Source organism: Cupressus sempervirens, chromosome 8 (assembly GCF_028749045.1).
Source record: "Cupressus sempervirens isolate cs-2001-9-10 chromosome 8, ASM2874904v1, whole genome shotgun sequence".
In the NCBI taxonomy this organism is placed as follows: Eukaryota; Viridiplantae; Streptophyta; class Pinopsida; order Cupressales; family Cupressaceae; genus Cupressus; species Cupressus sempervirens.
Genome location: NC_143125.1, coordinates 340,878,570 through 340,901,958, shown reverse-complemented (window position 1 = coordinate 340,901,958; position 23,389 = coordinate 340,878,570). Strand labels below are relative to the sequence as shown.

General features: G+C 37.1%; 1 protein-coding gene across 1 annotated transcript in view; it reads left to right on the top strand.

Annotated features, from left to right (window-relative positions):
* LOC149542733 (ATP citrate lyase (ACL) family protein) overlaps positions 1-23,389 on the top strand; it is a 169,622-nt gene that overhangs the window by 109,014 nt on the left and 37,219 nt on the right. Inside the window, exons 7-9 of the mRNA XM_089797617.1 lie at positions 15,325-15,477; positions 15,852-15,986; positions 16,420-16,584. Coding sequence (XP_089653743.1) covers positions 15,325-15,477; positions 15,852-15,986; positions 16,420-16,584 — 453 coding nt within the window. The remainder of the gene's footprint in view (positions 1-15,324; positions 15,478-15,851; positions 15,987-16,419; positions 16,585-23,389) is intronic.

The following is a 23,389-nucleotide window of genomic DNA, read 5'->3' as shown; positions in this document are numbered from 1 at the left end:
GACAGGACAGGTTGAAACTTACATTAATGAATTCCAGCGCATTGCTCTGATGGTACTTGATATACGCCAGAAGTGGAGTGTGATGTTATTCATTGAGGGGTTGCAGGACAGACTTAAGGGATTGGTCCGAGCATTCCAACCAGCCACCCTTAAGGACGCCATTGATCCAACCATTCAGGGACGCAAGACCTCCACAGAAGGCCAACACCTCACAGATTAGGGATGGATAGTCAGCTAGACCCCCTAGGATGGACCCGGAGACACGGAATGATTTGAGGAGGAAAAAACTTTGCTTTTCATGCAAAGAATCTTGGGAGCCCGGGCACCGTTGTATGGGTAAGGGCAAGGTTCATTTGATTGAGGTGACATCTGAGTTTGGTGATGAGGAGATACCTGACGCTGACACTGAGGACAGTCTCGAGGAGACTCATCAGGAGCAATCTCAGTTGGAATTGGACATGCCAGAGTCATTGGTGGCAACCAAAGTGACTATGGCTACCTTATCTGGTTATCCCAAATTCCACGCCTTTCAGCTGAAAGGCATAGGCACATTATAGGGCTAGCGAATCATGAGCTTGGTCGATACAGGAGCTACACATAACTTTATTGATCAGAAATTGGTTGAGAAATGTGGGTTACAATTTGAGATATTTGAAGGATTTGCAGTAAAGATGCAAAGGGTGCAATTTTGGGCTACACTAGGAGGATCTCATAGCTTAGTATTCGGATGGGGGATTTCACTTTGACAGATGACTTCTATATTCTACCCTTGGAGGATTATGATGTTATTGTGGGTATGCAGTGGCTACAAGGAATCGGAAGGTATATTATTGATCACCACCACATGCAGTTAGAGCTTCTATCTGGGGGGAAGAAGGCGATCTTGAGAGCAGCTTCAAACGGTGGACTTAAGGAGGTGACTTCTCGCAGGATGAAGTCTATTATTAGACATGATGATATGATTTGGGCTACACATTGTTTTGTGAAGTCCAAAATACCTACTCCTCAAGATGGCAGAACATTTCATGTTGATATTTAGTCAGTAATGGACCAATGTGGGAGATTTTTTGGTGACATACCTCCTAGTGTACCTCCAGATAGATTTTTTGAGCACGGGATAGAAATGGAGGATGGAGCTAAACCAGTGATCACCACTCCATATCGTCACCCTAGGGCATACAAGGATGAGATTGAGATGACCATTCACGAGTTGTTGGACATGGGCTTCATATGCCCTAGCTCTAGCCCCTTTGCTTCTTCTGTGGTACTTCTCAAGAAGAAGGATGGGACCTTGCGGATGTGTATAGATTACAGGGCATTGAACAAAAAGACAATAAAAAACAAATACCCTATTCCACGCATTGATGAGTTGCTAGATGAGCTTCATGGAGCTATCTACTTCTCTAAGATTGATCTTCTTTCAGGTTATCATCAGATCCTTGTACGATCAGAGGATGTACACAAGACGACTTTCTGCTGCCATTATGGACATGATGAGTTCTTGGTGATGCCTTTTGGCCTTACCAATGGACCGGCTACTTTCCAGTCATGCATGGACCACACCTTCAACAAGCAGTTGAGGAAATCGGTTCTAGTGTTCTTTGATTTATAGCCAGACTTGGGATGACCACATCAGACATGTTGAGGAGGTACATAGCATCATGGAGAACCAGTCTCTATTTGCTAAGTTGTCCAAATGTCAATTTGGACTTAGAGAGGTTTTGTACTTGGGCCATGTGATCAGTGCTAACGAAGTTAAAGTACATGAGGAAAAGATTCAGGCTATTCGTGATTGGTCTTACCCTCAAAGCATTACTGAATTACGTGGATTTCTTGGTCTGTGTGCTTATTATAGGCGGTTTATGAGGGGTTTTTTTCAGTTAGTAACACCATCGACTGATCTCACAAAGAAAGGAGCTTTCAGATGGACAGAGCAAGCACAGGGAGTCTTTGATAGACTCAAGGAGGTTATGAGTACTTGTCCAGTATTAGCACTTCCCAATTTCTCACAGCCTTTTGTGTTGGAATGTGATGCCTCAGGTGTGGGCATAGGAGTAGTATTGATGCAAAATAAACATCCCATTGCCTATGAGAGTAGGAAATTGAGGGATAATGAGAGACTATACTCTACATATGACAAGGAAATGTTGGCTATCATGCATGCATTAGCCAATCTTAGACAGTACATTGTTGGCAGCAAATTTGTGCTGAGGACAGACCACAACAGTCTGAAATACTTCCTTGATCAGATAGAACTTAATGATAGACAGCAGAAATGGGTAAGCAAAGTCCAAGCCTATGACTTTGATATAGAGTTCATTAAGGGGAAGAATAATGCGGTTGCTGATGCACTTTCCAGAAAACCATCTATCATTGCCATATGTGCATTGAGCGAGATTTCAGCAGATTGGAAGGCTCAACTTTTAGTTGAGTACTCCAAAGATTAGCAGGCTTGTGAAATCATGGATGGGCTGATTTTAGAGGATAGGTATAGTGTAGTAGATGAGATCATCTATTACAAGGGCAGAGTGTTCCTTATTCCGAGCTCTCAATTAAAGGAGCGAGTTCTGCAAGCGTACCACGACACCCCTATAGCAGGTCACCCAGGGTACAGTAAGACTTACAGGGCATTATGAGAGAGATTCTCTTGGAAAGGACTCAAGGATGACGTTTTACATCATGTTCGAGAATGTTTGACATGTTAGCAGAATAAGTTCGAACATACCTTCCCTGTTCGATTATTGCAGCCATTACCCATACCAGAACAAAAGTGGACAGGTATCTCCATGGACTTCATTACAGGTCTTCATCGAGTATAGGGGAAGGATTGTATATATGTGGTAGTTGATCGATTGACCAAATACGCCCATTTCTTTCCTATTGCAGTTGACTTCACCGCATCTTAGATAGTAGAGTTGTTCTTCAGAGAGGTGTTTAGACTCCATGGCTTTCCCAAGACCATAGTGAGCGATAGAGACAGCAGGTTAACGAGTTCATTTTGGCAAGAAATTTTCAGGCTCATTGGTACAGAGTTGACACCTAGTACCAGCTACCATCCACAAACAGACAGACATACTGAGATTGTAAACAAATGGGTGGAGGGATATTCACGCAACTATGTTTGAGGACAACAAAGAGCATGGTTGCGTTGGTTACACTTGGGCGAGTATTGTTACAATACTACCCATCATATGTCTATTTCTATGACACCATTCGGAGCCCTCCATGGTTACGATGCCTTATCATTGGTAGAGTTGGCCATTGAGGACAACAAAGTTCCTCTAGCACAGGATTGGGTTGAAGAGAACCAAAACATTATGAAATCCCTCAGGGAGAACTTGCAATAGTCACAGAATCAACAAAAGATCTATGCTGATCGACATTGAGTGGAGAGGGTGTTCGAGGTGGATGATTTGGTCTTTCTACGACTACAGCCCTACCGACAAAGCGCCCTTAAAAGGGGTGGAGCTGAAAAGCTCAAGCTGCATTTCTATGGACCCTACAGGATCCTCAGGCGTGTTGGGGAGGTCGCATATGAGCTTGAATAACCTTCAGATAGCAAAGTTCATAATGTATTCCATGTATCTCGCTTGAAAAAGGCACTAGGGCAGCAGGTTGTAGCATCCCTTGATCTACCCCCGTTGGATGAGGAAGGAAAACTGATTCTGATTCTTGAGCAAATCTTGCGGGAAAGGGAACGCCAGCTAAAGAGAAGGGTGATTTGGGAGTACTTGATCGGTTGGAAAGGCCTCCCTATTGAGGATGCCACATGGGAAAGTGAGTCCATTTTACAGCATCCAGGTTTGCAGTTGCTTGTGGGCAAGCATCTTCGAGAGGGGAGGACTGTCATGTCCCCTCGTTAGCTCCTTCTGGCAGTGATATGTGAGTTAGCCTATCAGGGAGTCTCGTAGGCTGGCAAGAGTGTTTAGAGGCTCAAGCAAGGTTATAGTGTTCGGATTTGAAGTTTCTGACAGTGAGGGCACGATTCAGAGGAGTTCCTTAATTATAGGAGGAGACCCCTGCTTTCTAGGAGGTGGAGGTATCATCCAACATTGAGGTTATAGGAGATCGTCCCTTGGTTTCAATTTCGGGAGATTCAGAGGTCTTCCTACTTTTTAGGGTTATCCCCAGATTTGAGGGATGAGACTGTCGATTATTTCATGATATCCAACATCAATCACAAGTGGTGGCAAGTTCAGTTTTACCTTTTGATGGCTATTAGTTGGCTCTTCGGAAAATATTTAAATATTTCCCTAAGTTAGTAATTAAATATTTAAATAAGGCTAATTTATTAGCCACTAGGTTGAAATAAGGAGATTTTTGGCTCTGGTTGGTCAGTGGTGTTAGGGTGTGATAGTCCGTTGGAAAGTGCCAAACCTCTACTATTTGATTTTCAGCTATAGGAGCTCCGGTGACACTTGATACTTTTACCATGATTGAAATAATGTTTTTTCCCTCTATTTTGGACGCCAATAATGGAAATAAACATTATAACCCAAAGTTTCCATGTAAGTCATATTAGGTCATTTTTGGGGTTCGAATGCCTAGTAGGGAGTTATAAGGAGAAGCAAAGGAAGGAAAGATTATCTTTTACATTATTCATCCATCATTTTGGGCGCTTGGCTCTGATAGAGCATTCCTCCAACTAGGACGCCAACCGTAGGTTGAGAGAGTAAACTGTTTGGGATGTAACCCTCAAGCAGCTGTGATTCAGCTGGTCTTCAGTACTATTTTCAGGCAGAAAGCAAGCAGTTTCAGCAATGGCAACCCTCCTTATCTGATCTTCAGCAGCAGCCGCCATCTCAGATCTGATCTTCAGCATTGGGCCGCCTTTTCTGCACACTTGGGCATTGGAATAAGAACAGATCTGCTGCAGACCTGTAGCTGGCCGTCTATCCATATCTGCCGTTGACTGTAGCTAAGGTACTGGGTTGCTTTTATTTTTGTAACAATCATTATTGGGTTCGTTTGGGTATTCCCAACTTTCAAGTGCTGTGGTTTTGGATTATTACTATGCTGTTTAAATATTGCTGTTACTAGTAGATATTGTAACACATCTTTTTTGAAGAGAAAATATCAAAAATCAAACACCAAAGTTCTGCACTTCTGTCTACTCTGTAAGAACACTTAAAAATTGCAAGAGAATTCTATTTATTTAAATAAAATTACAGCAGATCAGTGAATCAGTCTACTAGGGATATTTCACACCAACCTAGGCAGTTGGTCAAGGAATTCTAACACCATTTCTGTAGAAACTCATGTGAGCTGGGAAAAGGTGTGCAGCTGCCTTGTAAGTGCACGAAACCAGTCTTTAAAACACTGCTACAGATGCTAAGTGTCGGCTGTAGCTTTATCCTTGATTTAGCCTTCAATATCGAAAAGACTTAAACTGATTTGCACCATCTGGATCTCTGAATGAAGACCAATGACAAACAATCATTCAACTGATCTTTCACAGTCTCAGGATTGAATAAACACTGGAAATTAATGTCCTCCCATATTGAATAGAACATATATTGCAGGTTTCTTGGCTCAATTCCCATTAACTTCATCAACAAAAGCAAATAGACCATATGCATAGTGAAATTGATTTTCTCTTTGGTGTTTTATAATAATAGTCCATAGTTTCAATTAAAGCAGCTTTTTCAATAAGTCCCTTTTAATGACTTTTCATAGCTTTTGTGGTTGACTTTAGATTATAACATTAATTAAAGTGTACTTTTCCATTAAATGTAATGGTCCCTCACATAATACTATTTTATAACTAAGTTATTGATTTGGATATGGATTCGGAAGCGGATATGGGATGCGGGGAATTTTTTTTTCGATGCGGATGTGAGAGGAAGAGTATATATATATATATATTGTGCAAAGGAATGCAAGAAATATACAAAACCAATTATTTGATAGTATGACTATGATACTTCACCCTTTATCAAAATTCAAGATATTTCAAAATTCATATGATATATCAATATGTGCTTGTCCAACTTTAGAGTTTAGTCTTAGACAATAAATTCCAATAGGTCATGTTCAAGATTCCAACAAAATAAAATCTTAGTTCATGATTGAAGTTCCAATCAACTAATATGCATCAGAGTCTGAATCATAAGGATTCGCAAGAAAATCCACATTCTCATCTTCATCTCCAACTGCTGAAAGATCGTTTGAACCAAAAAGGGTTCCACTTATGCTAGGTGCACCACGTGCCACAATCATCACCATCTCCGAGTGTAGTAAGATATTGAAGTGTTGCATCCAAATCCGCACACTCAGGGGGTACATCCGAATGCTTTGTTGTCTCTTCCTTGTAATGATCATTCTTACTTGACAAAAGACACAAGTTGGTGTGGAGAAAAACCATGTCCTCAACTTTCTTGGAGCCCAACAAATTCGCTTCACTGAATGAATAAAACTCCTTTCAGCAGTAGAAGAACTAACAACCTAGATAGTGGTCACAAAACATACAAATGAAAAACAAATTAATTTTGAAGAATGTGTGAAACACTAAATTCTAGAATGTGAGTGGTAAACATAAAACAAACAAAATTAAAAACTTAGTTGTGTTAGGACCTTGATTGCAATAGGTTGAAGATGCTTGAAAGGTTGACCATACATGTACCACCATGTGATAGTTCACATTCCATTTTGGTCCTTAAGTGCAAATGGAGAATGCTTTGATCCCGAAGCAAACAACCCAAATTTTACCCTCACTTTTTCACGCATTTCTTCCAGTGGGAAGAGTCTTATAAGAGCTTTGTGGCATCCCTCAACAACCTCCTCATTTGCAAATGGTGTAAATCTACCCAACATACCAATCACCTCCTCACTATAGTACCTAGGAGATAAGGCATATGCAAGGAGGTGCAATGGGGTAATCATTTTTTTCCAGCTATAGTGGATGATTGCTTCCACTTGATTGTGTAAGGCTTTCCTTTGTGTGGGTTCACTCTCGTTCACTTGTATAGAATGTTTTACCTTCTCAACCATGGTGTTCATGCCATCATACACATCCCTAGAGCAAGGTGTATTTGTATCAGAAAAGTGGAGTATAGTCATGATGGATTCAATGAGATCCAATACATATGCCGCATGAGCCCACCAGCTCTCATCCAAGACCAAATCCCTGATTCTTTGGGCTCTTTTTGAATTTGAGGCTTTCCATATGCCCCATTGATTAGAGATGACCATTTGGCTCAATACATCTTTTACCTTGAGGAGCCCTCTCATAACAATTGTATGAGATGCAAAATGGGTCTCAGCAACCTAAGCAAGTTAACAATATGTCAACTGACAATAAAAATATAAATTTTACCAAATTACAAATCCACGAAACATAGTATTTTCAAAAAATTAATTTCCCTTCAACAACTCCAATTTAGAATATGTTCTAAATATAGATTGTGACACGTGTTGATGTTTGGTAGCGTCAATTGGATAAACCTAACAGTATATATAATTATATATGAGATATAATTCATATGTGAGATATAAGTTATGATCGAAAAAAAAAAAAAAAAAATATATATATATATATATATATATATATGATTTGCTATTATAATAATTGCCAAATTAACAAATAGACATGTCCCTTGAAGGTAGATCAACACGTGGGAAGAACAATAGAGTATGAACAACATGGAGAGTACGTTGGAACTAACAGATTAGTCATTAAACAGACCTATATCAACATATGACATTGAGTATCTATATATTATATGTGCAAGGCAATGTGTTTATCCAAGGAACATTTTTTCTAGTACTATCCGCAGATTTCTATCAGTGCATATTTTAGAGCTATCAGATTTCCACAATCCATCAATATTGCTATTCCATTTTCTTGATTTGTTTGTGTAAACAATTTTTATTATCAAATCAAATTTGGAAAACAAAATAGCAAGACGTGTATATTGCAGAATAGCTATACTACTAGCAACCATGATAGTAAACAACAAAGGATATCAAACAGAAGAGAAATATATTAAAGAGAGAAATTCCTCCCATTGTCATAGGCATTGATGACGTGTGAGCAGGTCCATAGAAAAGAAGAGTCTTGTAATAGTAAGATTTCCGAGGCTAGTACTGTGAAGTACAAAGCTCTTAGATCCACATGACCTCGAGAATCCAGAAATCGGTAATCCTGAGGAAGTGGGAACCATGTTTGGGCTCCTGAATCATTTGGGAACTCCTACTACAGCCTGTCCATGCTCGTAGTCGAAGGATTAGGTGAAAAATGGGAGTGCGAACCACGTCGAGCTATCAACCAATTTTGAAATTACTTGCTCTACCTAACAATGCTGAAACTTAAAGGGTTTAATACTGATTTGAATGGGAAACTGCGAGATCATTAAGGGTGTCATATTGAATAAAAACATTAAGAAATATTGTGCAAGAGTCATCATAAACTGCATTGAGATATATCGCATTGAGGCACTAAGGGAAGCCCCAAAAATTATTTGGGTTGCTTACTAGAGTATCAAAAGAATCTTGTATCAATTTTGTTCCTCTTTACTAATTTCAAGAAAGAAATAACTGAAAAAAAACATATAACGTGTTTGACTTTCTTGAACCAGCGATTCATAATATTAGTGTCATTAGTGATGCGATTGGGCGCTGAAGAATCTGTGATAAAAATGTTCATATGCAGTGATAAAGGATGCAATGGTAGACATTGAAAATAAAAAATTGGTTATATGCAAATACAACTATGTAAATTAAGAGTCTCCATCACCTATAAAAGACAAAGGGAAATTAAAGTGGGCATGGTTTTTAATAAGTGAAACATTTATTTTTGTACAAGAAAATCTAAAGGTCATGGGTGTAAAAGATATTTTGATGAATTATTTTATCGGGCATCTTTAGCCCTGATTACAATTTATGCTAGTTACCTCATTTGTTATGCTCAACATTGAAGTATAAGAGGAATGTTTATGGGAACGACTTTAGTGGGAAGTTTAATTTTTGAAGGAGTCCTCTAATTGGGGGCAAAATACAAGTCCTCTTCTTAATAATAATCATGAAATATGGGCAAATATTAATGGAGATTGAGGTTCTTCATAATTTTGAAAAAATATTTGCAAAGAATTATAGTTGTCGTGACATGAATTTATTTAAATTTATGAAAAGTGAGATTGTTATTATTAATTATGAAATAAAGAAAAATGGTCATGGATAGACATGTCCATTTCGAAAGGGTGTTAGCCTTGCAAGATAATGAGGATATACATATGTGGAGTGCATCAACCTTTGACTACAAGAGAAGTATTTTATGAATATTCCCTTGTATATTGATTACGAATTGTATGTAGAATAGTGAATCATATATGCTTGTAGCATTGATATTTCCCTTTGGGATAGTTAATTTCTATGAATTATTTGTTATCTGTTCAAATGAAATGTCTTTAGGACGGATTAAGAAGGGAGAAGGTCTTGATACTTGCAGTCATAAGATTGATGGATGAAGATGATTCGTCAAAGAGAAGAATTTCATATTCAAGAGAGAGTCCGACACTTCTTCAAAGGTAAATTAGGATTGATATCAGATTCAGAGGGAGTCTGACACTTCTTCAAAGGTAAATTAGGATTGATATCAGATTCAGAGGGAGTTTGAAACTCCATCAGAAGCATCATTGGATGAGGAACTCAGATGATTGAAATTTAGAGGGAGTTCTGAAGTTCTTATGTGTGACTTTATGACTTTAACGGGCCTACCCCTTGTGTACATCACGAGGAAGTGATGACTTCTAAATGATTATCACTTATATTTGCAAAAGTTATTGAAAGGTAACGATCTTACAATAACTTAATTTTCTATATGATGGATATCTTACGATGTCTTTGCAGATCATGATATATAATACTTTGCATGGTGGATGTTTAGATGGTATGCATTATGAGAATGTGTGTAGATATACCTTATAAACATTTTTGAGTACATAGTGAATGTTATGCAAATTGATTTTTGGAGGGCCATTACATAGAGTACATGGTGAATATTATGCGACTTGATGTTTAGGAGGCCATTACTCATAGTACTTGGTGAATATCTTGCATCTCGACATTCTGGAAGGCCATTACTCAAAGAGTATTTGGTGAACATCATGTGTCGATATTTTGGAAGACCAATACTCATGATATTCAGATGTGATATCAAACCTTATTGTAGTACTTGGTGCAAATCATGTGTTGATATTTTGGAAGACTAATACTCATTATATCAAAAAATGTTACTTAGAGTATTTGGTGAATATCATGTGTTGATATTCTGGAAGACCAATATTCATGATATCAAAATGGTGGATATCTTCTGATTAAAGAGATCCTTAAAATTTGTCATTCTTAATATTACCATTGGTGTAAAATGTGTCTCGTGTTTATTCCCCATAGCTAAGAGGGAGTGTTGATGTTTAGTAGCTTCAATCCGATAAACCTAACAAAATATATAATTATATATGAGATATAATTCATTATTATATTAATTATGAAATTAACAAATAACATGTCCCTCCCCTGAAGGGACATGTCTCTTCATGACTTATGCTTAATATAAATATGAGAGAGAGCTTCCTTTGAAAAATACATAGCAAACATCATGGCGGTGTTAATGCATTTGCAGTAGATCCGAAAATCAACATGTGGTGGTTTGTCATAGACATTTGTTTCTCCTCCCCCTCTTGGTAAATTTTCTTCACCCAATTTGTTTGAGTGCCAATCTTTTGCATAACCAAGTTAAGGGAGTGTACGGTTCACGAGATCCAAAAAAATGCTCATACTGACTCTCAACTAAAGCACCCACACCCCTACAATTTTTGGGATTGTCTGTGAACAACTGTACCACATTCTCATTACTCACCATCTTGATGGCCTCAATGAGAATTCTAGAAATGAATTCAGAATCCTTCACTTCCCCCTCGCAATCAACAACCTTCAAAAACATATTTCCTTTGGGTACACTGCAATCACATTAATCAGTGGCCGGTTTCTTGTATCCTTCCAACCATCCGATACAATAGTTAGATGTGAAGTTTTCCAAGATTTTATGATTTTTTGAAGGTATTTCTCTATGTGTATCTTCGCTTGTTGCAATAGAGTCGTACACACCTTTTCATACCCCGGGTCAGCTGGTGATTCTTCGATTGCTGCCACCATTTCCTTCCAATAAGGTGATCTCACCAAGTTGAAAGGAAGCCTATTCACATAGAGGCAACGTACAATGGCTTGATCAACACAATCTCTTGCCTCCATTTTAAATGCGGTCTGCAATGGGCCTCATTCGTGGGTTGAAATTCCAACTTCTTTCTCATCCTCTCTTGGTACAAGTACTTCCAAGAATGGGTGTTCGGAGGATACAATTGGTTCAGTGGGTGCATGCATCTTGCTCTTTGACGATTGAGCTTGATAGTAGCCGTTTTTTGATCTTTTGACCAATGCATCAACAACTTCTTTTTCTCTTACAAATGAAACTATTTCTGCACTAGTTGTCCCAATACCATTTTTGCCTTTGCACATTCCAAATTCTTTGTCAACAGGGCCCATAAATTGAAGCTTCACTTTGGAATATGAGCTATTGAAATGTTTTCCTTTATTCCTTTGACAATAATTGCACTTTTGATAGTACGAGTCACCGCCTGAAACCTGTGATATCCTTGTTGTATGTCTCTACAAAGGAGATCCTATATCAGTTTCGAAATTATTAGTCCCTTGCCCTCCTTGCTCCCCCATTAAACTTTGACTAGTACTACCGTTGGTGTCCATTCTTGCCTAGTTTTTTGCAACCTATTATATAAGAAAATAAATAAATTTTAATTAGGTCCTAACAACTACGAACATCATGCATACAAGTGCAAAAAAGTGAAAAAAAAAACCTACTAAAATACATACCCAAACTTGCTTCTTTATATCGTTAAAAATAATTTGAAAAAAAACATGAAAATTTTCTTTAAGAACTTGATTTTTTTGTCAAAACCTCAAAAAAATCACCAAAATATTCAAGAATATGATTGATCACTTACCTTAAACGCTTTAAACTCCTTTGAGGAAGCTATCTCCCACCCTCCGATCGATCCTTTTCGATAATGGTGAAATTTTCTTCAGAATACAAACTGGAAATCAAATGAGAAGTAGGCTGTAGCTGCAAACAAAGTTCCAAAATGAGTTGTGAATGCTTCATCATTTACCTTTAGGGTCGTTTTAGGGTTTCATAACAAAAAGCAACCTACAAAAGACAATTAACGCACATGCAAATAAGGTAACTGAAGTTATTTTTTGGTTTTTTTATGAGTTTTTGGGTGCTGTGCTTGCGGGTGCCACTAGATGCGTCCAGAAGCCTTGCGAAGGCTTCTTAGAAGCTAGCCACAGGCTTCCGCATGCGCGTAGAAGCCGGATCATTCGGCTTCTCGGAAGCCAGCCACAGGCTTCCTTATGCGCGTGGCTTCCAAACGCATCCGGAAGGCTGTGGCTGGCTTGTGAGAAGCCTCTGCAGGGCTTTCAGATGCATCCAACATCCGTCCGAATCAACATCTGAATTTAGAGGTCAGGCAGACGAATTATATCTCAGTTTTATAATGTTAAATAATAATTTCATAATATAACCATTATAAATAACTTCCTTAATGCTGGATGAATGACTTAGTAAGTGTACCAAATTGATCCAAACAAAGACAATCCTAAACACATGTGACCTCTAGAAGAGAAGAGCCTCCTGGATTTGCCAACTGAGATCCTCTAAAGAATTGATTGAGCCCACAAGGGCCAATAATAGGCTAATCCAATCATAAACCAAATCATCTCAAAAGGGGACATTACAGTCGAAATTGCTTGTCCCCAAGCAATCTCAGAAACAAAATAACACACTATTCCACCTGGATCCAAAGGGTAGAATTGTGTAATGTCATTGCTGATAACAACTAGCTCTTGTAACGCCAACACCATAGTATTTGACAGTACCTATCGAACCAAATCAATACCAACCATTGGTGTCACAGAATGAAACAACTCAAACGAAAGCAACTTGGAATGCTGGCAAAGTTTACTTCCTAAAATTGAGGAAGATGAACTGTCATACACACTATCTAGCACATGTGCCACTGAACTGTGCATTTGAAAGAGGTCATGCACATGAGGATCAAGTGAAAAATTATGTGCACTCCTTACCATACACACCCTTGAAAATTCCTTGGTAAAATTTGTTTGGAATCTGATGCACTGGTAGAATCCCAAACATCATGAACACTCATCTCAAGAGAGTGATCAGCATGAACCTTGAAAAGAAGATTGTCATATGATCACGTAGAATGGTATATGATCTGAACCTAAGCTGCCATGGTTTGTCCCTGCACCCCCCTGACCAGCAGAAGTTCGAAGTTCGGGGCCAGTTCAAAGTCTGGTTCGGGCAGGGTGCGAGTTTTTGACTGTGGGTTCAAACGGGTTCAAAACAAGTTCAAACCCAGACAGACCATGCCGTTAATTGTAGTTGAACCAAAGGAATTTCCTGATTCATTTTTGAATTTCATTAACTTCACTATTGCAAAGTAGCCATTCGCCTGGTACAAAAAATATGAGAACATAGTTTTTTGACAAATTTGCTTTCTATAAACTAAGGAGAGATAGTGTCTATTCCATTTGGAGATTTAATTTCAATTTTAACTTTATCCAATACCACATTGATTTAAGGGAAGGATTAATAGCAAATGGGATGCCAGGGTATCTCGCATGTTGGAACCCTCTCAAATCAGCTCAAACTTCTTAAACTAGTCAAGAGGTGAACGGTTCCAGCCTAGCAACATAGACTTGCTCTTGGAAATCTTTGCACCATCAAGCTTGCACATTAGATTCTCAAATTTTCATTGCTTTAAAATCACCAAAAATGTAGTATTATCAGAAAACTGAATATTCAAGAGTTAATCCTTACTGGGACGAGAGAGATCATTGATTTTCATTCCATTAGTCTTTTCTCTCAACAAGTAAAAGATACCATCAGAAGCAATCACAAATATAGCAAGAGCCAATGGGCACCCCTGTTTTATTTATCTTTTCAGCTGGCAGGGCTCTAAAAGAGAACCTTTAATGTTTTGAATCTTTGATGTTGAACTTGTTACTTGAACTATATGATGGTATGATCACTATAATTACAAGTTTATGGTGTTTTGGTTGTTTAAATGTGTTTATGTTCCTATGCTACATTCTAATTTTACCTCATGCTTCATAAATATATGTGTGTGAGTGTGTGTAAATAATTTTTACATGTTTTTGTACTAATGAACCCAATCGCTTTTCCAAAATTTTGATGAAGTTGTGAACCGGTTCTCGAACTTCAAACTTGGAACCGAACCCAAACTGGTAACTTAGATCTGAACTGTATACCTCTGAATTGCCAAAGTCATGAAAAGTGTCAGACTTCACCTGAATCATATCATGCTCTTTCTCTATCACCTCGTTCTGTGACAAATCATTACCATATGATTTTTCTAGTTTGTAATCAGCACTATGTTTAAGAGGTTCATTCAATAGCATGTACTGATTGTTGAGTTTCAGCATGTGTGCCATTAACTTTGTACACATCAATGTGAAAGGTACTGTTGTTATGAACCTCATGAGATGACTCAAAAGACTCCATAGAAACTGCTGTTTTGACAATGTCTTCGCACACACACACCTTCCCCCACCCACCACACCCACAAACACATACGTAGACATATATAGGGCGGGGATGTCATAATTAGTGTTTCAAATGGGGGGACATGTCAGCATCTGTAGAAAACAATCATGCATTTGCATTGTGCTGCTACAGTCTTGTTTAGCTTCAGACTTTTTCTAAAGGACAATGGCAATTTTTGAGAGCCACTAATGATCCTTCTTTAATTCCCTAGATTTAACACTTCAAATCTTGTAAAGGTGCTGCTCTAGTATTTAGTTCTGAATTGGGCCAGACAGTGTGCTTTTTATTGACAATTTTTTTTAGGTTAGCATATTCCTTATGCTTAATTTTGCTTTCAGATTAGGATGATAGTTTATTTCCTTTCTTATCATTTATAAACCTTGTAGTGACAGCATATATTACAATGATATTCTATAAATTTTTTCAATATTTTGGCTGTGTTGTTACAGTTCCTTGATAACATTTTTTAACAGGTAACAGTATGTCTTGTGTAAATATATGTTTTGAATTTCTGATATTTGTGGAAATTATGTGCTTCGTAAATATCAAATAACATTGTCAGTAGAAATTTACATAAGAATTTTCTCTATACAATCTTTGATCTGATTTTCTAGGTGATTTGGACTTATTGATTGAAAATAATCATCTGTTGAATGTGATAACAGGTTCCTATTGACATTTACAGAGGGATCACAGATGAAGATGCTGCAAAAGTTGTAGATGGCTTGGCTCCTACACTTGCTGATAGGAATGCATCGATAGATCAGGTTAAAAAGCTATACAAGCTGTTCTGTGAAGCAGACTGCACACTTCTCGAGGTGCCTACACTTGCATTGGTTTACCTTGCACTTAGGAATATCTGATAGTTTGAAAGCATTGCGTCTTTATTTCCTTTGGAACTTTCAAGCTTGCATGTTTGTCTCACCCTTATTTTTTGCCATTCCTATGTTTATGATGAGCAAAGGTTAAAGGGGTTTGCATTGCAGTCTGAAGGTGCAGACTCTCAAAAATTGCTGGCATAGATGTTTATATTATTTATACATACAAGAGAATATTATCAGAAATTTATGATAATTTGATAGATATGGATTCATGCCCTGTATATCTGTTTTCTGGCTAGATGAGTGTGAGTGTATAGCTATTCTGGAATAATGTAGGATTATTCTAACTTCTGGATCTGCTGTCAATGTAGATCAATCCTATTGCAGAGACAACAGATGGCCAATTGGTTGCTGCTGATGCTAAACTGAATTTTGATGATAATGCTGCATATTGTCAAAAAGAAATTTTTGCACTCCGTGATAAGTCTCAAGAGGATCCAAGAGAGGTATTAAGATTTGTCCTCATGCAGGAACAATACATAAATGTGGGAAAATGGATTCTTTTTATTTTTTTCAAGATTAAATTATTTAAAAAGCTCCCCAATCTTTTAAACATTTTCAGCAATTGATGCCTTGACTGCAATTTTATAACTGACCACTAGTGATTTTTTGTGCCCATCGTATATTTTTTGTGTGATCTGAGAAACTACAGTGGTTTAATTTTGTTTCTGGTTTTAAGAAAGTGTGTCAATTTTTAAATCTTTGAACCAGGTAATGCCTGTCATTTTGATTATTGAACTGGTTTTTGTATTAGTGTTTTGGAGTGGACTCTACATTTTTATTTTGTATTGTCAGAGAAATTTTCCATGTTTGATAATGAAGTGATAAATATGATGTAATACTCTGATACAAATAATTATGAGTATTTATTTTCTGAAGGTTGCAGCAGCTGAAGCTGACTTAAACTATATTGGATTGGATGGAGAAATTGGTTGCATGGTTAACGGAGCTGGCTTGGCAATGGCTACAATGGATATCATAAAACTACACGGAGGAACTCCTGCCAACTTTCTTGATGTTGGAGGAAATGCTTCTGAAGGCCAGGTTAGACTATTTTCTGTTATAAACAGCTTGTTTTGCAATTGTATTTTTCTGTTTGATTTTCCTTATTTTTTCAGCATAGTTTCCAACGTTATCTGTCAATATGCAAACCCATGTTTCTTGAATCATTGAAAAATTATAGGTTGGCTTGAACCATACAGGCATTTGTGTGTGGCTCCTCTGTAATACACTGTTGACTTGCAAAATGTCTTCTTCTTGGGTTCTCTTGCATGATACCCTTACAATTCCTTGAAATGTCCAATCATCAATAAAATTGTCTTTGTACTACTGCATTTCTTTGGAGATTCATGCATAAGATATTGTGAGTTATTTTTCTGTTGTTTGGAATATTTAATGCCTCTACTTTCTAAGGAAATTTATTGGTTTTTTTATTGTCACCCAACACAGAGCTCCAAAATTGACATACCATGCACTATATTGTTCAGTAACTGGGATAGCCTCTGCAAATGTAATAACATTGCCATCATATTGATGTGTTCCAAACGCAGATTTGAATCTCATATAAATATGAGAGGAGGAGACATGTCTCATGAAGAGACACATCTCTATGGTTTAATCATCAGTTAATTAGTAATAATTAACAAAAATAATTATATATATATATATATATATATATATATATATATATATATATATATATATATATATATATATATATATATATATATAAAACATGAATAAGTATATATAAGAAATGATGATTTACCAATAACAATAATGTATCTCAGATTAAATCAATCTGACTGAAGCTACAACTTTAATGCTCCCTCTTAGCTAGGGAGGATTTATAGAACACATTATGCTCTCAAGCATATGGAGAGATATCATCTCAATATGATATTCCTGGAATGACCCATATTTGGGGATAAAACATATATCCATCAAATCAGATGTAATTCAACTAATGTATTTCATCAACACACCCTCTTAGTGAGGGAGGATTTAAACAGCACAACCATCTCACAAAATGGTGATCTGATTCTGAACAATCTTGTTAATCGCACATCCTTGAGATATGAGCACTAGCATCAACACCAAGATGCCTGTCAACAGTTATATTATTATATTTCTGAGAAGGATAGAAGTTATCTGATCTCTGGCACACTGTGGAACAACAGCTGAATATTGTTAATAAGATAACAACATGATCTTAGTGACATCAACTTAATATAGTATCCATTATGACAAGAATCATGACCTCCGTGACACACTCCGGGACATCAACCTAATGTAGTCTGTCATGATATGTCTGTTATGATGATAATAGAGCAAGAACACAAGAACAACAAATATAGTGAAGAACTGGGCATGATCATAAAGTATCAAATAGCTTGTGATATCAGTATGTGGAGGAAATCAAACCAATGTATATATGCGTGTGTGCGTGCGTGCGTGTGTAAACCTGATCCATATACTGATATCAATTTTATCAGATTCAACTGAAGCTATTACTTTAACATATATATGGATTTCTTCTTTTATCTAAACCAACCATGTTTTACAATTTATCTTCATTGCATTTTTTGGGCCTGAGAAGCTCTAAGCATTTATTGTATGTTATTAGAGCAATACATTTTTTGGGATTATTTTTTTTTCTTGGCCATTTGAATGTCTATATGTTCTCAATTACATAGTGTCATTTAGCTGACTTTGTAAGGGATGCTAGGGAGAGGCTACCGATGCTGATGCTAGCAATATGTTTCCATTTTGCATTTCATTCAGGCAGTTTTGTAGGCGATTAATCAAGTTTCTTAGGTTCTATTGTGTTTGGAACTATAAGTGATTTTTGTTTCCCATTAACCAAAATCCAGAATTGTAACGGTATGGATGGTGCAGTGATTTAACCTTCTGAGTGTTTTTGATTGAATTTCTTGGGGTTCCTTATTCAAAAACCAAAATTGACTCATTAAAATAGGTGAGCTACAAATGAGAGCTGGTCAGGTGAGAAATAGAATTAGCAGACAGAGAAGAAAACTGAACAACTAAAACAATTTCACAGACATGAGCTCAAAGAAACAAAACCAAAGATTAACAAACCTGAATCCTCAGGCCAAGCCTCAACCACTGACTCCACCTTCATTATATGAGATGGTTGTTCTATCGATAGCTGTAAATATCTGCACTATTTGGAAAATTGTGCGATATATCACGCTACAGGAACCTGAATGATATATGCAGTTAATATCTGTGCTCTTACATTCATTATTGTGCCATGATATCAACCTCTAATCTCGCCAAAAATTGGGCAATTTCCCTCATTATATCACTTCTAAAGTCTTTTTTTTTATAGTAAAAATAATTGACGTTTTTAGGTTTCCATTGTTTTTAAAAGTCAAACTTTTTAAGGACTCTGACTTCTTGTATTTTGTTTGTTTTGGCTGCCAGAACTGCGGTGATATCGTTTTTGGCAGAGCTGAAGCGATATCGGTTAGGCTATCGCTTTAAGCAGAGCTGAAGTGGTATTGGTTTTGGCAGATATTGTTGTCCTGGCTTATTGCACATCATTTTTAGCTTCTCCATTTTTTCGTTGCTCGTGGTTTATTTGCATTGCTGATTGTTTGTGCCTGCTTCATTGTTTTTTCTATTTTGGTGTATGTGTTTTTAAGATTATTTTAAATAATTATATATTTTCAAACGTTCGATAAAAATGCAGATTTTTTCTCTGAGTTTTTGGGGATACCAAAATTTTGAATTTTTTGGGTCAGCCCAGGATATTGCTGAGACCAAGTTTGTCATCTATGGCTCTATCATACCACCCATCTTCATTGGTAGGTGCACAAGCAACCACCACTTTGTTAGATGCCCTCAAAGGACCACTCTATGCTTGGTATGCATCAATTTGAGAAGCTTGATCATTAGTAGTGAAAGAAAATATTTTGACTCCATGAATTTACTTGTTAGTCAACGTTGAATGTATCATCATATTTCCATCCAAATCAAGCAACATACATGAGCTTGTTACATCAAGAATACTGTTAGCATGTGAGACAACCTTGTGGGGGATAAAGTTTCAAATTTGGGAAAAAGCAGAGAAGCCATTGCACATATTGATTATCCTCCACAAGTTGTCAAGAGAGAAATATAACCTAGTCCCTTGGACAACTCAAGCCACATTAGGTTGAATTGGTGGGGCCATCTTTGAGGCCACCATATGATCTAAATCCTTTCTATGATGTGGTTTGACCAACTCCAGCTACACCCACTTGCAAATGTCCTCTACCGAAATGCTTTTCTGAATATTATCTAAAATGTTTTCTAGAATAAATTGACTGGATTGAAGAAACCCTCCATTATATGCACAATCTATCCCCTAGACACTCTTTAGCAGAATGCCTGACATTGAATCTAGACAATGAAAAAGTTAACTTGGTCAATAATTTTCCCTTGGTGTTAGGGGTCATGCATACTGCGGCCACTTCTTTTTCTTTGCCATTGTGTCAATCATCTAACACTATTATGCCATATGTTAACTAGAAACCACCAACAAATACCACACCAATAAAGAGCCAATCAACACACAAAGCCACCATTATGTGATAATTTAAAGTAAATGCATTGAAAATAACTCATGCAGCAAGCCCAATTGACAGATTGGTCACAAACCAATCTTACAACCACATATTAATCTTCATGAATATCATAGTGGACCAGTGATGCACAAAAATACCTCCAAACCATGCCACATGTCTATATGCTCACTAAGCAATGTAGACAAGGGAAATTGATGAAATATCTAGTTGGCGAGGAAATCAGTAACATTATTACTACTGTAGTACCATTGAAAAAACTAACATTCTCAAAATGGGCACATAAAAGTTTGGCTGCTTTGGATAAACTTCAAAGTTGCTAATTGGGACATGAGCCATTGGAAAGATCAACAATGATGTCCATGAATCACCTTCAATCACTAGCTTTTGACATAGAACACAATAGTTAGGGATAGGTCATGGATCACAACCTCATTATTTGGTTCTAGTTGAAGGAAGTAACAACCACCTCAAGTGAGCTGCTAAACCCCCTCGTAGATCTTGAAAAAGAACACTATCGTATTGAGACCAAGATTTCCGCTTGAAGCCCCATTAGTATTGGAACAATGCTTTGCTCAATGTTATATTAAGCTTGAACCATGCATTGTGTATTGGCCAACACTTTTATCTTGAACCAACCAAATATATTTTTCATTCTCCCTAATTAGTCTTTAGGATTGACATTTACAACTCTAAAAATTGGTTTAAGTTCAGTCTTTATCATTTTATTAATGTAATTATACTATAAGTATATTTATTTTAGTAGTAATATTAGTTACCGTAGAGTCTCTGTTTTTATCTATACATGAATAGTAATGCAATCAACATTTTGGTCATGTCCCTGTTTCTAGGCTAGCGAATGTTGTTACTTTGTTAGCTCGTTTTTCCTTGGTCCCATGGGCTAATTGAATATTTGTTGGGATTAGAGTGAGTTTTGGGTTAGGTAGTTCTAGTAGCCGATCAATCGAGGTTGTTTCAATGGGGTTTCTAGACACTTACTATTTTTAGTAAGTCAAAAGGCTTGGCATTTTAGGGTTGGACTAACAACATCTTGTCGAGACCCTTCTGGCAAGCCATCACATATACATATCCGAGTCCATATGATCAGTGATTTTGATTCCTGAAGATTTAATTAATTTATTATAAAGTGACCTTATTACTTAAAGTTCATAGTGCTAATGCCACTTTATTAGATAAAGTGCACATTTTCTCCTTAGGAGGAAAAAATATAATTTTAAAAAGGAAAATAGACAAATGGAGAAGGGAATACAAAGAGTCATCGGGTTGGTTGTAAAAGAGGAGAGAGGGCTACTTTGTAGCAGAGTTGGTTTATTATTTTAGATTTTTTTTTCTATCTTGGAGAGCTTACAAAAACTATAGCTTTCAGTGGGTGAGTGGATGAATACCCTCAATCCTGGATGTTGGATGGAAACCCATTGTCGGTTGGAGACATTGCACAGGTGTTTCACATTGTCCTTCAGGTTCATATTTTTTTCATGTCCAATCTTGCTGTATTTTTCGTAACTACAATTATATTTCTTGATCATTTTGCTAAAGAACTTCAATAAAATATTATTTCTGAAAATGTATTTCTGCTAGGGATTTATTGCAAATACATTTTGAGACTTGGGTGCTTGGTTACTTATGTGTTTGGGCGCTTCACCAACTTTGTTAAGAGGAACAAACTTACCTCTAATTGGATGCCTGGGTGCTTGTGTTCTTGGGTGCTACTTCCACTCTGTTAAGAGGAACAAACTAACCTCCAAGAGAGCAGAGAAGCTTGTTGTACATAGTGTCTTGCATATTGTAGATTGCAAGACACGTGTACAAAGAGAGCCTAGCAACACGATGGGACGTAGAGCTGGAGGATCTGTCTCATTTTGATGAGGATGAGATTGCATTAGAAATAGATGTAGGGTTGATTGATGTTCCTTTTGGGGAACTTGAGTACGAGGAGTCTAGTAGTTTTGGTGATGAGTACTTTGGCTTGGGGGATGATTAGAGGCTTTCCATCACTACATTTTGTCATTTTGACATGATTTTGAACTCATTTTGATATTGATCATGATTCAAATCAGGCATGATACTACTCATTGTAAGCACACAAGTACCCTATTACACAAGAACCCAAGCAGTGCGGTGAGTGTGTGGTTGTTGTTTGGCAATGCTTGAGTGACAATGGGGATGCTTGGGTCTGCCAAGTACCCGTCACAAGGATGTCCCTACACCGAGTACTCCTGGGTTTTGGGTTGGGTGTGCATCACCGTCTTTCATTGATAAGGATTTTTAGATATAGCAACATACCTAATAGTAACATTCATATATCAAGATTCAAATAGAAATTCAAATTATCAAAAAATAGGATATATATAAGTTATATCATATATTAATTATATGATAATGATAATGATGATTACAATGAGTAGCATCATGCATGATTTGAATAATGATCAATATCAAATTGAGTGCAAAATCATGTCAAAATGACAAAATGTAGTGATGGGAAGCCTTTAATCACCCCCCAAGACAAAGTACTCATCACTGGAACTACTAGACTCCTCACACTCAAGTTCTGCAAAAGGAACATCAACTAACCCTACATCTATTTGTGATGCAATCTCATCCTCATCAATATGAGATAGATCCTCTGGCTCTACATCTCGTTGTGGTGCTAGGCTTTCTTTGTACACATTTGTCTTGTGATCTAAGATATGCAAGACACTGTGTACAACAAGCTTCTTTGCTCTCATGGAGGTAAGTTTGTTCCTCTTAATAGAGTGGATGTGTTACATCCCAATTTTAAATGCTTCTTTATAGTGTTCGATAAAATTTCAAAAATTCATTGAGGACGATGAATCACAAGTGGGAGGGTATGTTACATCCCAATTTTGGCTCCATTTGAAATGTTCATATAGCCGTTGAGGTTTCATGTGAAGTTAGTTGACAGGTAAAATTAGTTACGATCATGTGAAATGGTAAGATGGTTAATTGTTATAATTTCATATAAAGTTGGCATGCTAGTTAACTGTTATGATGATATTTTAATGTCAACTTGGAAAGTTGGTTATTCATCATGAATTCATGGGAAGTGAAAAGGTGGTTCGCTGTAATGATTGTTTATGATTAATAACCTGTTATGGTAATTATTATTATATTGAGGAATATGATTTAATTGTGGAGAATTTTCTTGTAGGGAGCACGTCAAAGGAGTGGAAGCATTGTTATAAAAAAATTGGACATAGGGGTACCACCATCATTGG